Source organism: Hypanus sabinus, chromosome 10, assembly GCF_030144855.1.
Source record: "Hypanus sabinus isolate sHypSab1 chromosome 10, sHypSab1.hap1, whole genome shotgun sequence".
Lineage (NCBI taxonomy): Eukaryota > Metazoa > Chordata > Chondrichthyes > Myliobatiformes > Dasyatidae > Hypanus > Hypanus sabinus.
Window position 1 is genome coordinate 115,015,822 of NC_082715.1, and position 17,057 is coordinate 115,032,878.

At 40.0% G+C, this 17,057-nt stretch overlaps 1 protein-coding gene across 1 annotated transcript in view; it reads left to right on the top strand.

Annotated features, from left to right (window-relative positions):
* Window positions 1-17,057, top strand: part of acbd3 (acyl-Coenzyme A binding domain containing 3) — a 75,289-nt gene that overhangs the window by 19,038 nt on the left and 39,194 nt on the right. Inside the window, exon 2 of the mRNA XM_059982720.1 lies at window positions 13,446-13,587. Within this exon, the coding sequence (XP_059838703.1) occupies window positions 13,446-13,587 (142 nt within the window). The remainder of the gene's footprint in view (window positions 1-13,445; window positions 13,588-17,057) is intronic.

A 17,057-nucleotide genomic window follows, 5' to 3' on the forward strand; every position in this document is an offset into this window, starting at 1 on the left:
ATTGATAAAAGCCCTCCCTGTTGCAACTTGCTCCTACGGCTTCATGCTTTCTAAAAGGTTTCTTTGTCATTAGTTGATATTTTGCAATAATGATAGAATCTGCTTTGTTTCTGTGTTTGGTGTCTCGATTTGGGAAGAACAACATTATTTCATAAAATGAAGGGAATTTATAGTGCAGAAGGGGCTATTCAACCCATTATGTTCAATGGCTATATTTCATTAGGATATTGAGGAGATTTGGTATGTCGCCTAAGACCTTGCAAATTTCTCCAGAGACACTGAGGAGGGCATTCTAATTGACTGCATTACCATCTGGTATGGGGGAGGGCAATGCACAGGATCGAAATAAGCTACAGAAAGTTGTAAACTCAGTCAGCTCCATCATGGGAACTAGCTTCCCCAGCATCCAGGACATCATTAAGGCATGATGCCTCAAAAAGGCAACTCCTATTATTGAGGACCTTTATCACCCAGGAAATGCCCTCTTCTCACTAGGGAGGAGGTACAGAAGCACGCGCTTAATGATTCAGGAACAGCTTCTTCCCCTCTGCCATCTGATTTCTGAACAGACATTGAACTTATAAACACTACCTCATTACTTTTTTTTGCATTACTTGTTTAATTTATCTTGTATTACAGTGTGTGTATATATGTACTGTAATTCAGTTTTACTATTTATTGCCTTGTACTGCTGGTAAAAATTATTCAGCTTGTTTTTACTCTGCAGCTTTGTAGGCTGCTGTTCTGGTACTCTGGTTACTACCTTGGACTGTACTTAAATTTCCCTCTAGCTTGCACTAATCATTATGTTTTTTTATTCATTTTGACATGTTAGTTGATGTATAATTTATGTTAATTTAAATTTATTTTTTGTTAGTAATGCACTCTGCTATTGCAAAAAGCTAATTTTATGGCTTTTATATCCTGGATATGCCTGTGCTTGATCTTAGGCTCCACTGAACCTTTTTCAAATGTAATTTTGTTTAATCTGTTGTTGCTTAGCTATATAAAAAAAAGTTGAAGATGTTTGGGCAACAATGCAGGCATATTAACACTACAGCAAGCATACAGAACACCGCAAAGGGGATGGCAGAAAGCCAAAGAATCAAGATGTGAGGGTGGCCCTGTGGTACAGCTTCAGCTACAGGTGTTCAAGCCTGACTTTTAATACTATCTGCGTGGAATTTGGATATTCTCCCTGTGACCTCTGGGTGCTCTGGTTTCCTCCCTTATCTGAAAGAGGTGCAGATTGGTTGGTTAATTGGTCACTGTGAGTGAGTGGTAGAATTTGATTGGGATGTTGCAGAATAAGATGGAATTGGTGTAAAAGATTGTCTGATGTAGGCTGTGGTCTGAAAGGCCTGTTGCTGTACTGTTTGTATAAGATTATCAATTTGTTATTGAATTTTAGTTCCCCTGGTTATACATCAGATCTAACCGTCCCCCAAGACTGCCCCCTGCAATGCCCATGTTGAGTGTATCGTCTGTCATGCACAGAGATGTACTTTACAGCCCAGCACATTGATCACACATCGGTGATTTTTGTTTATTTTCCACATTCAAGCGTGGAAGCGGAGAATATTTCATAGTGAATATTAACCAGTCTATGTAATTAAAGCTGATCTGGATTTACAAGTACTGTATAATTTGTTCATTTCCTTTGTTGTAACAATACCTACATTTTAGAACTACTCACGACTGCAAAAAGATTCAAGATAGTTTGATGTTATTTCCAGGACACAAATGTAAAGAAGAACAAAAAAATTGTTACTGTGGATCTGATGCAGCTTAACAAAAAAATGGGATGAACGCAATAATATTTTTAAAAATTGTAATAAATATGAATATTAAATACAATAAATAAATACATCGAACTTGAGATTTTGAAAGTTGCTGCAGAAATCTTAAGATCAGCTAAAAGCAGCCTGGAGCAAGGCTGACAACTGGGATCTCCTTGGGATTGCTTCATTTCCACAAGCAGGAACAGTTGACAACCCATTGAGAAAAGTCATATTGTTAAAATAGTTGCTTTTCAATTTCTCTGCATGTTTTCATGTTTTGAAAAAGATTTGTAGACATTGCTTGTGATGCAGAATTACAGTTGTGAAACACTTCAAAAGTTGGACTCTGCAAGAGAGAACATATAGGAAAGGTTTTTAAGTGTATGAAAAATAGTGAAATGAGGTTATTGGCACTCGCTGATCAGTTTGCCTCTGAGGTGATGATGTGAATGAGAGATGAGACAAATTTACAATGCAGGATAGCCTCATACTATTTACAAAACATAGATGCCACTTTGTCATTATAACACCTGAAGTTATTATGGCAATTCAGTAGTTCCCTACTAACTGCAGATCACTCAAGTCGTCCCTTACCCACTGCTCAAATAGAAGATATTTCAAAGGAAGAGCTAAGTGGAAGGAAGATCAAGATTAAAAAGTTTAATTATAGAAGTATATGACGTAGTGGCCTGTGTAAATATACTTGTGTTTCACTGGTGGCTTTAGGACATTCAAAAGCATTTTAGACCCAGAAAATACACTTTAATGTATACATAGAAATATAGAAAACCTACAGCACAATAAAGGCCCTTCAGTTCAGAATGCTGTGCCATATCTGTACTTAGAAATTACCTAGGGCTACCCATAGCCCTCTGTTTTTCTAAGCTCCATATACCTATCTATGAGTCTCTTAAAAGACCCTATTGTATCCTCCCCAACCACCATTACCGACACTCATCACTCATCACTCTCTGCGTTTTTAAAAAAAAAAACAACTTTATTCTGGCATCTCCTCTGTACCTACTTCCAAGCACCTTAAAACTGTGCCCTCTCTTGTTAGCCATTTTAGCCCTGGGAAAAAGCCTCTGATTATCCACACGATCAATTTCTCTCATCATCTTATTCAGCTCTATCAGATCACCTCTCATCCTCTGCTGCTGCAAGGAGAAAAGGCCGAGTTCACTCAATCTATTCTCATAAGGTGTGCTCCCCAGTCAAGGCAACATCCTTGTAAATAATCTCTGCACCCTTTCTATAGTTTCCACATCCTTCCAGTAGTGAGGTGACCAGAGCTGAGCACAGTACTCCAAGTGGGGTCTGACCAGGGTTCTATATAGCTGTAAAATTATCTCTCTGCTCTTAAACTCAGTCCCATGGTTGATTAAGGCCATTGTACTGTATGCCTTCTCAACCACCCAGTCAACCTGCGCAGAAGCTTTTGAATGTCCTATGGAATTGGACCCCAAAATCCCTCTGATCCTCCACACTGCCAAGCGTCTTAACTTTAATACTATATTCTACCATCATATTTGACCTACCAAAATGAACCACTTCACACTTAGCTGGGTTGAACTCCATCTGCCACTTCTCAGCCCAGTTTTGCATCCTATCAATCTCCTGCTGTAACCTCTGACAGCCCTCCACACTATCCACAGCACCCCCAATCTTTGTGTTATCAGCAAATTTACTAACCCATTCCTCCACTTCCTCATGCAGGTCATTTATAAAAATCAGGAAGAGAAGGGGTCCCAGAAGAGATCCCAAAGGCACACCACTGGTCACTGACTCCATGCAGAATATGACCCATCTACAACCACTCCTTGCCTTCCGTGAGCAAGCCAATTCTGGATTCACAAAGCAAGGTCCCCTTGGATCCCTTGCCTCCTTACTTTCTCAATAAGCCTTGCATCAATGTGTTTAGTCACATCCTTGAAAAAATTCAATCATGCTCATAAGGCATGGCTTTATTCAAAGCCGTGTTGACTATTCCTAATCATTTTATGCCTCTCCAAATGTTCATAAATCCTGCCTCTCAGGATCTTCTCCATCAATTTACCAACCACTGAAGTAAGACTCGCTGGTCTATAATTTTCTGGGCTATTTCTACTCCCTTTCTTGATTAAGGGTACAACATCTGCAATCTTCCGGAAACTCCCCCGTCCCCATTGATGAAAAGATCACTGCCAGAGAATCAGTAATTCCTCCCTCACCTCCCACAGTAGCCTGGGGTGCATCTCATCTAGTCCCAGAGACTTATCCAACTTGATGCTTTCTAATACCTTCAGTCCATCCTCTTTCTTAATGTCTATATGCTCAAGCTTTTCAATCTGCTGTAAGTCATCCCTACAATTGCCAAGATCATTTTCAGTAGTGAGTACAGAAGCAAAGTATTCATTAAGTATCTCTGCTATCTCCTCTGGTTCCATACAACTGTTCCACTGTCACACTTGATTGCTCCTGTTCTCTCAGGTCTGATCCTCCTGTTCTTCACATACTTGTAGAATGCCTTGGGGTTTTCCTTAATCCTGCTCATCAAGGTCTTCACATGGCGCCTTCTGGCTCTCCTAATTTCATTCTTGAGCTTCTTCCTGCTTGCCTTATAATCTTCTAGATCTCTATCATTACCTTGTCTTTTGAACCTTTCGTAAGCTTTTCTTTTCTTCTTGACTAGATTTTCAACAGCCTCTGTACACCATGGTTCCTGTATCCTACCATCCTTTCCCTGTCTCATTGAAACGTACCTAAGCAGAACGCATTTCCTCCATACATTTCCTTGAGAACCTCTCTTCCCAATTAATGCTCCCAAGTTCCTGCCTGCTGGCTTCATATTTCCCCTTACTTCAGTTAAATGCCTTCCTAACTTGTCTGTTCCTATCCTTCTCCAGTGCTATGTTAAAGGAGATAGAATTGTGATCACTATTTCCAAAATGCTCTCCCATTGAGAGACCTGACACCTGACCACTTTCTCATACCAGATCAAGTACAGCTACTCCTCTTGTAGGCTTATCTCCATATTGTGTCAGGAAACCTTCCTGAACACAGTTAACAGACTCCATCTCATCTAAACCCCACACACCTAACAAACTCCACCCCATCTAAATAATCTAAAAAGTATAGTCACTTTGTAATGCAAAAACACATTACACCACCTGTTTCAATTCCTATCTTCCACATAGCTTTCAAAAATTGTCTTTGGAAATCATTTTTTTCTGGTTTGGTTCACACTTTTGAATAAGCTTTAGATCTTTGGCACAGGAGAATTATATTTGGTCTATCATATTTCATTAAATGAAATTTAAATTTCATTCAAAACTAAAATTGCAGGTGCTTAAAATCTGAAAACAGAAAATTCTTCAAACACTCAGGAGTTTGGACAGTATCTGAAGGGAATAGTTAATATTTCAGATCCAAGACCTTAAAAATGAATCTTGCAACTGAATTCCAATTTTAGGTTCAATTTTTTTGGTTTAATCCTGTATCCAGGCTCTCTCCTTGTACCATTTTTTGGTTAGTTTCTCTATTTATCCAATTCCTCTTTAAATGTTATACTTTGGAACACTCTTTGGACAGTAAGTGGTAATAGATAATTTTTGTTCAAGCTTTTCCATACGAATGGGTTTGTATATAAGGGTTGATGAGGTGAATCTTTCTGTGATTGGGTTGCTGAACAAAGAACACAGTTTTAAGATTATCAGCAGCAAGGGTACTAAGAGTTCTTTGTTCTACATTGTGATCTGGAGTGCAGACTGGCATTGAGGCAGATTATTGATAGGCTTCACATAGTATTGAATTGACATTATTACTTACCTCCTTCATGTACATCAGGAGTAAAGATCTTTACATTACATCTCCATTCAAATGTGCAATTATAGTACTTCATAATATTATGTACAACAGGATAGTCAATATAACATAGAAATACAGTTGTGTCAGCATGAGTTAATCAGTCTGATGGCCTGGTGGAAGAAGCTGTCCTGGAGCCTGTTGGTCCTGGCTTGTATGCTGAGGTACCATTTTCCTTCGTACCCTTTTCTCACAACTGTCTTTGTAAATGTCCTGAATAGTGGGAAGTTCACATCTACAGATGTGCTGGGGTGTCCACACCACTCTCTGCAGGGTCCTAAGATTGAGGGAAGTACATGCTCTCAATTGTGCCCCTGTAGAAATTTCTTAGGATTTGGGGGCCCATACCAAACTTCTTCAACCGTCTGAGGTGAAAGAGGCTCTGTTGTGCCCTTTTCACCACACAGCCAGTATGTACAGACCACGTGAGATCCTCGGTGATGTTTATGCTGTGGAACTTAAAGCTGTTCACCCTCTCAACCCCAGATCCATTAATGACAATAGGGGTTAGCCTGTCTCCATTCCTCCTGCAGTCTGTAAACTGCCTCATTATTATCTGAGGTTAGGCCAATCAGTGTAGTATGGTCAGCAAATTTAATTAGCAGATTGGAGCTGTGGGTGGTGACACAGTCACGGGTATACAGAGAGTAAAGGAGGGGGCTTAGTACACAGCCCTGAGTGGTTCCTGTGTTGAGGGTCAGAGGGGCCGAGTGGGATCCCACTCTTAACACCTGCTGGCAATCCGACAGGGAAGTCCAGGATCCAGCTACATAAGGCAGGATGAAGGCCGAGGTTTCTGATCTTCTTGTCGATTCTGGAAGGAGTTATGGTGTTGAATGCTGAACTGTAGTCCAAGAACAGCAATCTCACATAAGCATCCCCCTTCTTCAGATATGTAAGAATGGTGTGTCGAGCAGTGGCTATTGCATCATCTGTCGATCAGTTGTGTACCTGGACAACCACTTGAAAAAGAATTAGTTAGAGGCTTGGGACAAGTTTGATTACACTTTGACAGAGCTGGGGACAGGCACAGGTTTGCAGATAAGATTCTGTGCTGTAAGATTCAGTGATTGCCATTTCGAGAGAGCTTCCTTTTCAAATCACATTAGAGGTCTTTCCCATTGCAAATTGTTTTGAAGGAAGTAAGCTAACAAGGAATTTCCAATCCATATTCTTTCAGTTTGTGATATTTTTTGTAAGGTTAGGTTACAGAATGTTGGAGTAAGGACTCTTTAAGCTCCTACCAGTGAATCAGCTGTATACAGGTGGGACACACATTCAAGATAGAAAGTGAGTCATTACTTTCAAATGCACACAGCTTGGAAAGCAGGAGGGCATAGGTTTAGTGTTGTGCACTTGTTAATTCAGTGGCCCGTTAATGCTTGCTGTGTTGTTGGAAGAAGTGTATTTTCCTGTTATTTGACTCAGTCCAGTGAACAGATGATACTTATTTGAGAAGAGAGTTTTTGATTATTTCCACTGCATTTAATCAGCCTTCATGCACAGTATTGATGTAAATTGCCAAATTGAAGGGGCAATGTTACCATCATCATGGGGATTTCAATATGCAGCTAGATTGGAGAAAATCAGATTAGTGCTGGATCCCAAGTGGAGGAATTTGTAGAATGCCTGTAAGATAGCTTTTTAGAGCACCTCATGATTGAGCCCACGAAGGGATCAGCTATTCTGGATTGGGTGTTGTGCAATGAACCAGAATTGAATAGACGAACTCGTAGGGAGCAGTGATCATAATATGATAGAATTCACCCTGCAATTTGAGAAGGTGAAGCTAAAGTCAGGTGAATCAGTGTTACAATGGAGGGCTGTCTATTTAGAATAGAGATGAGGCATATCTTTATCCAGAGAGTGGTGAATCTGTGGAATCAGGCAGTGGTGGAGGCCAAGTCATTGGATACATTTAAGGCAGAGGTTGATAGATTCTTGATTAGTTAGGGCATGAAGGGATGCTGGGAGAAAGCAGGAGATTGGGGCTGAGAGGGAAATGGATCAGCCGTGACGAAATGGTGGAGCAGACTCAATGGGCCAAATGGCCTAACTCTGCACGTATGTCTTATGATACTATATGTTATGTGGAAAATGATACAAGTGATGTTACTCTTTAGTTAATCTTTATATTTCTACATCTATACCTCCGATGGTGTGTCTCTATCTTATTACTGGTTGGGCTATAATTTGATCCCACAGCCTGTATCTTGGAGCTGATAGTGATCAGCTAAGCTGATACTTCACAGCTGCATTCATCCTACAGGTGAAGCAAAAGACACAGCTGAATTGGTTCTCCAAAGGAATTGTATAGTCAACAACCCCAGTAGCATCTGTGAAGAGAGAAACATTGTTAAATGTTTTGGAGGAAACAGCAAACTGAAATTACATTGGAATTCTGTTAATCATTCAGATTCCTATCAATATCGCAAATTTATTTGGTGCTATCCGTAATTGAGAATTTTTTTACCACATTTGTAAAAGATACAAATTTAAAATACAGTACTTCAGAAAGGTCTCTGCAGATTGTAATAATTGTATAATGTACATAATTGTCCAGCTGGGGATCAACACAGTTTAAATAGGCTGGGTAAAAACATTACTCATTTCTTATTTCAGTTTTACCACCTTGCCTGGGAGAATTTGTGTTTACTACACTTTTGAATAGAATTGCTTTAAGTTTTCAGTTGTTGACAAACATACTTCAGTTAACGTCTCCAGGCATAATAAGTGGCTGTAAGAAAAATTGCCAGCTTTGCCACAACATGAGTGTTCACTGCTTCTTCAATTGTATCCCCATTCATCATCTCCACCTAGTTATAGACTTCCATGATTTGCTCCCTTGTGCCAGTTCTTTTTATGGATTCTGAAGTGCATGCAGTAGTTCCCACTCAGAGTCTGATTTCACTGCCTATGACCCTTTTGGAAATGAATATTTCTGGTTCAAAGGCACCAAATCTTGCTTGACCTGGCAAGTATAGATGGCATGGTACATTTTAGCTACTCTAAATCACTTGACCTATTTAAAATGTTTTCAGTGTTCTGGGATGGCAGTTCCATTTTCCAGTTTGAAAGCCGAATGGAATTGGAATCTCCTGAGAATTCTGTTCTGTTTCAGAAGGGCTGTAATCTGGCTTGATGGTTCTTTTGCATTTTTTATTTTGTTAATGAATCAGCCTTGCCATGAATTTCTATTGTGGCAAAGAAGAAATTGGCTGTCTTTTCTGATTTCTCTGAGCTGTTTCTTACAGTCTCTGTCCCCTCTTTGATGACTGTTTAGTCATTAATTATACAGCATGGAAGAAGCCGAGCTCATCCATGCCAAACAAGTTGCCTTCCCGAGCTAGTCTGATTTGTTTTTGGCCCATATTCTTGAAACCTTTCTTACCTATGTGCAATTGCTTTATTATTGTCATATGTATCAGGGTATAGTTAAAATTTGTCTTGCATGTCATCCATACAGATTATTTTAGTGTATTAAGGTAGTACAAGGGAAAACAGCAATGCAGAATAAAGTATAGTGCAGCAGGCAGTCTTTCAGACTTTATTATTGTACCTGCCACTACAGATTCCTCCAACAGTGTGGGGGACAAAGTTGTCTCTCATATACTTATTAAATACTCTCCTCCTCCTCCCACCCACCCCCCCCTTATTTTAATCCAATGCCTTCTAATTTTAACACCCTGCCCTGGTGTGGGGGGGGGGGGGGGAGAGGACAGTGGCCACTCGCCTTATCTGTGCCCCTCATGATTTTACAGGCATCTGTTAGTTCATTCCTTAGTCTCCTGCACTCTAATGGCCCAAGTTCATAGAAAAGTGCATCACCTGATGTGCAACTGAGCCAGGAATTTCCAGGATTTAGTGCTAAGTTAGCTGCAATCCAATGTGTTCTAAATGACATTTCTTGGATAAGAAGCCATTTGACCTGTCCTCGTTTGACTTTTGTGACTGTGATTGACCCTCCATTTTCCTTGACTCTCAATTTTCTTCCCAAAGAACCTACCAACTCTCAACTTTCCAATCAGTCAGTTGTTAGCTATTATGCAAGTGACCAGATAAGTATCAAATGTAAATAACTATGTTCTCTATTTTTCTCTTTCCTCTTCCCCCATAGGTTAATTTGGATATTCATTGTTCAGCCATCTGTGTAGGATAGTGTTTGACATGTTAGTAAGTTCAATTCTGTACTGTATTCAACCAAACTGTATTCTTTTATATTTGCCTGCATTGTTTTTTAGAGAAGCATGAAAGCATTTCCTCAACAAATTAAGAATGGAAAATGAAATTTCATTGAGCAGCTTAGTACATAGTGGTCTATCTGTAACTTCTGACTTGGATAGATGAAGATTTTAGGGCTCTGTCAATACAGTATCACCCTGTTCTATCTTTGAACAAACATACGTTTAACATTGTGGCACAGTAGTTGAGTGTCTGCCTGTATTGTCCCTTGGCCACACGCACGCTTGGAATTGTTGCACAGTAGCTGAGTATGAAGTTACACTGATGTAATAGATTAGCTGTCAACTGGTTGGCAAGAGGCAATCAGGGCATAATCGTATCACCGACCTAGTAAAACAAAACTTTCATTTTTACAGTGTCATTTGCGACTCTGGGACTTGCTGACTGATGAACACTTAGCATGCTTATAAAAGTGCTTGAAATTGTGGAGCACTGCTAAGGTGGATGGTAAGAGTTTTATTCCCAGGATAGGGAGTCCAAAACTAGGGAGCATAGGATTAAGGTGAGAAGGGAAAGGTTTAAAAGAAACAGATAACTTTTTCATGCAAAGGGTGGTGAGTATCTGGAATGAGAGGAAGTGGTTGAGGGAAGGTACAATACATTAAAGAACAATTGGGTAGCTCATTGAGAGGTGGGGCTCGAAGGGATGTAGCAGGAAGTTGGGGCGAAGTAGATGGACACTGTGTCAGCATGGACTAGTTGGGCTGAAGGGCCAGTGGTGCTTTATTGCTCTCTGCTGCCACATCAGGTATTGAGGAAATGTTTTCATGAAGGAAAAAAATCACAAGTAAAGACAGCTCTTGAACTGCTCATATCAACAAATGTACATGGATAAAGAAGTGAAACCACATTTCATAGGATGTATTGTAGGCTCCCTACCCAGATCTGCCATTCTTGCACTGTGTCTATGAAATGTCTTGCGACCAATGAAGTGCATTTCAAATGTTGTCCCTGGAGCAATGAAGTTAGTGGAGATGGCTCTGATTAGCCAGTCAGCAATACATTAGGGGGTGCGGGTGATATTTTTAGCTTTCAGTAGCCTGCCAATGCTTGCATACTGGAACTTCCAAGCAGAATCAGAATCAGGTTTATTATCACCGGCATGTGACGTGAAATGTAATGCAATGTTTGTTAGGCTGTAGATACAGACAAACAGTAAATATAGTGTTGCTTTGTCCTATACTATTGGACAAATGTGGCCTCAGATAACAGTGACAAGCTAGAAGTCTTTGATGCTTTCAGTTTTAAAACCTTTGTGTGGCAGAGTTTTAGGGGGTGGAGCAGACAGATTTAACAATTACTGTGGGACTGAAAAAATAGTTTCAATCCCTGGGGATCATTTTAGTGTGAAAAGATAGTCTGATTTCCTCCCAAGCTGTAAATATGCTTTTTACGAAAGATCATTGACTTGAAACACTCTGTCAGTCCTCTTTGAACAAATGTTGTCTATCTTTATGCACGTTTACAATGTTCTGTCCTTATGATTCCATTATAATATATCTTAACAAGTTTCACAGATACACCATAGAAAGTGTCCCAGCCAGATGTAGATCACTGTTTGATATGGCAATTATTCTGCCCGACACCACAAGAAGTTGCAGAGAATTATGAACCATCTTGCACTTCATCCCCTCCTCCTTTTTCTTTGCAGTCCTGATGAAGGGTCACTGCTCAAAAAGTCGACTGTTTACTCTTTTCCATAGCTGCCTGGCCTGCTGAGTTCCTCTAACATTTTGTATGCATTGTCCAAACCTTGCCATTTATTTATTTATTGAGATAGAGCACAGGACAGGTCTTTCCAGGTTTGAGCCATGCCGCTCGGCAACCCCCTGATTTAACCCTAACCTAATTTTCAGCTCCGGATAGTTTTCAGGGTTCTGATAGATACCAAGTTACTGTTGAGACTTTTCAAACTTTCAATAGCAGGCCAATTACTGTCATACTTTGATTTACTAAATTCATGTATCAATGGAAAATCTTTTAGGTGAGAAAATTTGGGGCAAAGTGCATATAAGTATTTCAGTACTCTGTATCCCCATATAGAGACATACACAATAATCATCATTGTGAAAGACAGTGTTTTAAATCACATGATAAAAACACATTGCTCTAAGATTTAATGGCAGTATAGTGAAATTTCTTAAATAAAACATTCATGAATTGAATTACTGTAATATAAAGAATCTTCAGAAATTATTTGACAAAAAATATTTTTGGGCTATCAGTTTTTCTGGCATAGAGTGTATTCATCACCCATGTCTCGCTGCCCTCCCGAAGATGACTATAAACAAGCTTTGCATTCCCTGCTATCAATGTAGTGTGGTACTCACAACTTGTTTTTGTATGTTCAGGTACAAACCTGTTAGTAACAGGTCCCACTTTCCATGGAAGAGAGCCCAGTAATCCAAAAATCTGAAGCCCCCCCACCTGCATCATCTCCTTAGCCACATATTGAATTGTATTCTTTTCCTACAGTATCTCTAGCCTCAATAATACGTGGCACAGATAGCAATCCGGAGGTGCTGTTCTTTAGCTTATAACCCAACTCCCTGAACTCACTTTGCAGCATCTTGTCACCCTTCTTGCCTATGTTATTGTTACCGATGTGGACTACCCCGGCTATTGGCCCTTCCTGAGGTGTCCCTGACCTTAGCACCTAGGTGACAACAAATAATCTGGGTATCTTGTTCTCATGTCTGTTTCCCAAACCAGTGAATTCCCTATGTCCTGTCTCTATTGCTCTGTGCTCAGAGCCACGAAGCCTGGCTCAGTGTCTGAGACCTTGATGCTGCAGCTTTCCCCTGGTATCCATCAGCTGATCTAGATCTCCCTTATGCATCTAGTTACTCTGTTTGCAGTGAGTGCAACAACAAAAATTGCTCCAAAGTCAAGTAGTACTGAAACTGGATCTCCTCAAGTTATGAGACATAGATACAGCAGATGCTGGAATCTGGAGCAAAAAAAAAGAGCTGCAGGGTGAACCCAGACCGAGTAACATCTTTGGAGGGAAATGGGCCACCTCCATTTTGGGTTGAGACCCTTCAACTGAACTTTAGAAGGAGGGTGATCAGTATAAAGGAGTGATGGGGTGGTGTGGGACAAGAGCTTATAAGTGATGGGTGGGTCTAGGTGTGGAGGGTGATTGACAGATGGGGTCAGGTGGGTGGATGTGATTGGTGGAGGCAGATAGTGCAAACAGTGACTGAATATTTCCCTCATCGACACTGCCTGACCCACTGAGTTTCTCCAGAAGCTAGTTTTTTCCCCTGGTGATGAGTTGTTCCCAGAAATCTGATTCCAATAGCAGTGTACCAAAGCTTAGGTTGGATCAGCATGCCAAGTTTCACATAATAACTGTCAACTGTATTCTGCTATTTCGGAATCCAGGTGTAACTTCAGTGGCTTTTGTCTAAAGCACTAAGAATCTCAGTAAAATAGTGACTTCTAAAGGAAACATTGGGAACCAGCTGGGAGCTTAGCTATGCGGATGAACTGCAAGATTACTCTATCAGTCTAAATGTGAGGGATTTAGAGCAACATGTTAAAAGCAATTCTAACCTTTTATATTTCCATTTACAGAAAAAGATGGAAAAGCCTTTCACCCAACATATGAAGAAAAACTGAAGCTTGTCGCTCTGCACAAACAGATTTCTGTCGGCCCCTATAGTCCTGACTCTTGTCCAGAGGTTGGCTTCTTTGATGTTCTTGGCAATGACAGGAGGTAATTGTGACCTGATTCTCAACGATTATTTCAGGCTTGCACACTCTCAGCTCCATTCTTTAGTAGCTTTCAATTTAGTGGGTATACAGAAATATAAGTGTAGATTGTGCACTGGAAATTTCATTAGGACCCCAAGGTAAAATACGAAAACTTGAGAGTCAAGAGGGAGTAAAGGATTTCTCCAGAGCAATGAACTAGATGCACCCACAAAAATAGCCAGGTATTATGTGTCTTTTAAATGCTTCAGATTAATTGTCTGCTTTATAAATTCCTCCATTTAAGGCTCTAATCTAGCCTTCATCTAATTTTCTAATCATCTTCATTTTTATCTCTTCTGGATGCTGGTCATGCCTTTGGGTGGCTTGGCCTTTAGCTCTGATATTTGGAGCACTGTTCTCCAGTGATGCTCCTTGAAACCTAACTTGTTGACCGAACTTTTGGTTACCTACCTCAAAACTTTCATAGATGGCCAAGTCATTTTGAGAAGCCTAGAAGATGACTAAGAGAAAGTTCAATAAATAGGGACTTAAATTGAATGCAGTTGTTTAAATGGGTGATGGTGGACATTGGGTGGAAACTTAAATAGGGACACAAGAGACTGCAAGTGCTAGAAACTGGAGCAGGCAGAAAAAACAGAGGAACGTAACAGGTCAGGTGGCATCTATGGAGTGAAATGAACAGTCAACATTTTGGGTTGAAGCAGTTCATTTGGACTGAACTATTTCAGATGAAGGGTCTCAACCTGAAACATCAAATATTCATTTATCTCAGTAGATGTTGCCTGACCTGCTGAGTCCCTCCAGCTTTTGTGTGTTGCTGGGGATCATAAATATGCTGCCTGAAAAGTAATGGGGCCAGATTACTAATGTGTTGTGGCCTTTTGGGTAATGGACTGAAAATATTTTGCGTGTAAATGATTCTGTTTATGAAGGCCATACTGAATTGAACATCTGTTTTCTGTGCAATAAATTTGTACCAACGCACCTTTAAAACTGTGATCGAGCTTTTTGTTGATCAGCAGGCATGCAGCTGATTGCAGGACTTATTAAACTAGTCCTTGTCTTCATTTTCTTTCTGTTGGTTAATTTTTTTAACATTACAAAACTGTAAAGAAAATCTTTTTAGTAAAGAATTCTATCAACAGTAAATTACTGTGAACATCCTGCACAATAGCAGTTTATGAAGTGAGAGCAAAGCAAGGTTAACCTTTCATCAACACTTAACCCATTTGATACTATCTGATATGCTGAGTGTTGCTTGCAACTTACAAATTGTATTGTAATTCTTTTATTAAAATCATATAAAACCTTTTTCTTTAAATGTATAATCTTTTAATTATTCTTTGTTCTCAGTGTCTACCCAACAGCCTTTACTTTTCCTTTCACAACTTGTGTCTCTGCTTTTGTTTTGATAATTTATTATTAGCAACACATGCTTACATCATCACTGCCTTTATCACACACTACCACAACACCATCGCCTTGCGTTGTTGCAGTCCTTCTGGTTGAGGCACAGTACTGGTGGGGAGGGACCCAGTGATAGTTCCAGTTCCAAGCCTGAATATTATGCCTGCGGGTGACGTTGTTTGCCACATGCTTGTTGCATCTGTACTAAAGACCAAGACTCATACAGCTTGGAAGTAAATCCTTCAACCCATCAAGTAAATGCAAGCCATAAATCACCCATTTACACTAATCCTACACTAATACTCTTTTGTTCTCTCATATTCCCATCAATTACCCACACCACTCCCATCCACTCATGGAGTAATTTATAGTAATTATTAGCCTACGAATCCTGCATGTCTTTGGGATGGGTGAGGAGACCCACATGTACTAGCAGAACTTGAAGAATCTGAGCAGCACCTGAGGTCAGGATTTAAACTGTGAGGCAGTAGCTCAACCAGCTGTGCTGCTGTGATCTACTTGGTGGAAGTCAGAATTTGGATGTTGCCATTAAAGAATCTATTTGCTTGACAGTTGACTTAAGTACCCCTGTGATCATATTTTTAACTGGAGTCAACAAAGCCACATGCTGCATATGAAAGTGAACTGATTAACAGATTTATCTTCAAAACATATTTGCATTTTACTGAATCTTAATATATCTTCAACATACCCTTCCAAAATGCCATTTATGTTTTTAATTTAGAAAATGTATATATTATTTATATCACAAATATGGAAGGAAGAGAAAGACGTAGAAAGATTAGAGTCAGACATCATTTAAACAGACTCTTCGGACCAACTCATCTTTGCTGACCTTGATGCCACAAGCTATTCCTATTTACGTGGGTTTGGCCCCTATTGTTCTAAACCCCTCCTGTTCATATACTTATTCAAATGTCATAATTATTATTGTACCTCCTCACCCATTTCCAGTGGCAGCTCAATTCATATACACAAAACCCTCTGCATTAAGAAGTTAACCCTTGAGACCCTTTTGAAATTTTCCTTTCTCACCTTGCTTTTCCCTCCAGTTTTTAGTTTCCCTTCCCTGAGGACAGAGAATGTACATTCACCCTTTCTCTACCCCTCATGATTTGTGCAGCACTGTATGGTTGCCCTCAATTCCTTATGTTTCAAGGAATCAAGTCCTAACATAGAAACATAGAAAATAGGTGCAGGAATAGGCCATTCAGCCCTTCAAGCCTGTACTGCCATTCAGTATGATCATGGCTGATCATCCAACTCAGAACCCTGTACCTGCTTTCTCTCCATACTCCCTGATCCCTTTAGCCACAAGGGCGATATCTGACTACCTCTTAAATATAGCCAGTGAACCGGCCTCAACTGTTTCCTGTGGCAGAGAATTCCACAGATTCACCACTCTCTGTGTGAAGAAGTTTTTCCTCATCTCGGTCCTAAAAGACTTCCCCTTTATCCTTAAACTGTGACCCCTCGTCCTGGACTTCCCCAACATCGGAAACAATCTTCCTGCATCTAGCCAGTCCAATCCCTTTAGAATTTTATACGTTTCAATAAGATCCCCCCTCAATCTTCTAAATTCCAGTGAGTATAAGCCTAGTCGATCCAGTCTTTCTTTCTTTAACCTGCCCAACCTTTCCCTATAACTTAAGCCCTCGAATTCCAGGCAGCATCCTTGTAAATCTGCTCTGCCCTTTTTCCAATTTAATGATGTTACTCCTATAATAAGGCAACCAAAAGAATACACATTTTTCCCAGTGCAGTTTCACTGCAATTGATTAGTTGGAGAAAGGTCATGTTGAGAAAAACATGATGGAGACTAATCCTTCTGGTGTATTATAATTTTCATGTCTTTGTAGCATAGCGGAGACCTATTCTGTTGCATTCATGTCAATAAGAAGAGAAGAGGGTAGAGATGAGGCAAAGGTTTATACCCAATGAGGCTGAAGAAACTGATATTCCCAGTAGATTCTTTAATGGCAACATCCAAATTCTAACTTCCACCAAGTAGATCACAGCAGCACAGCTGGTTGATCCTGGTTT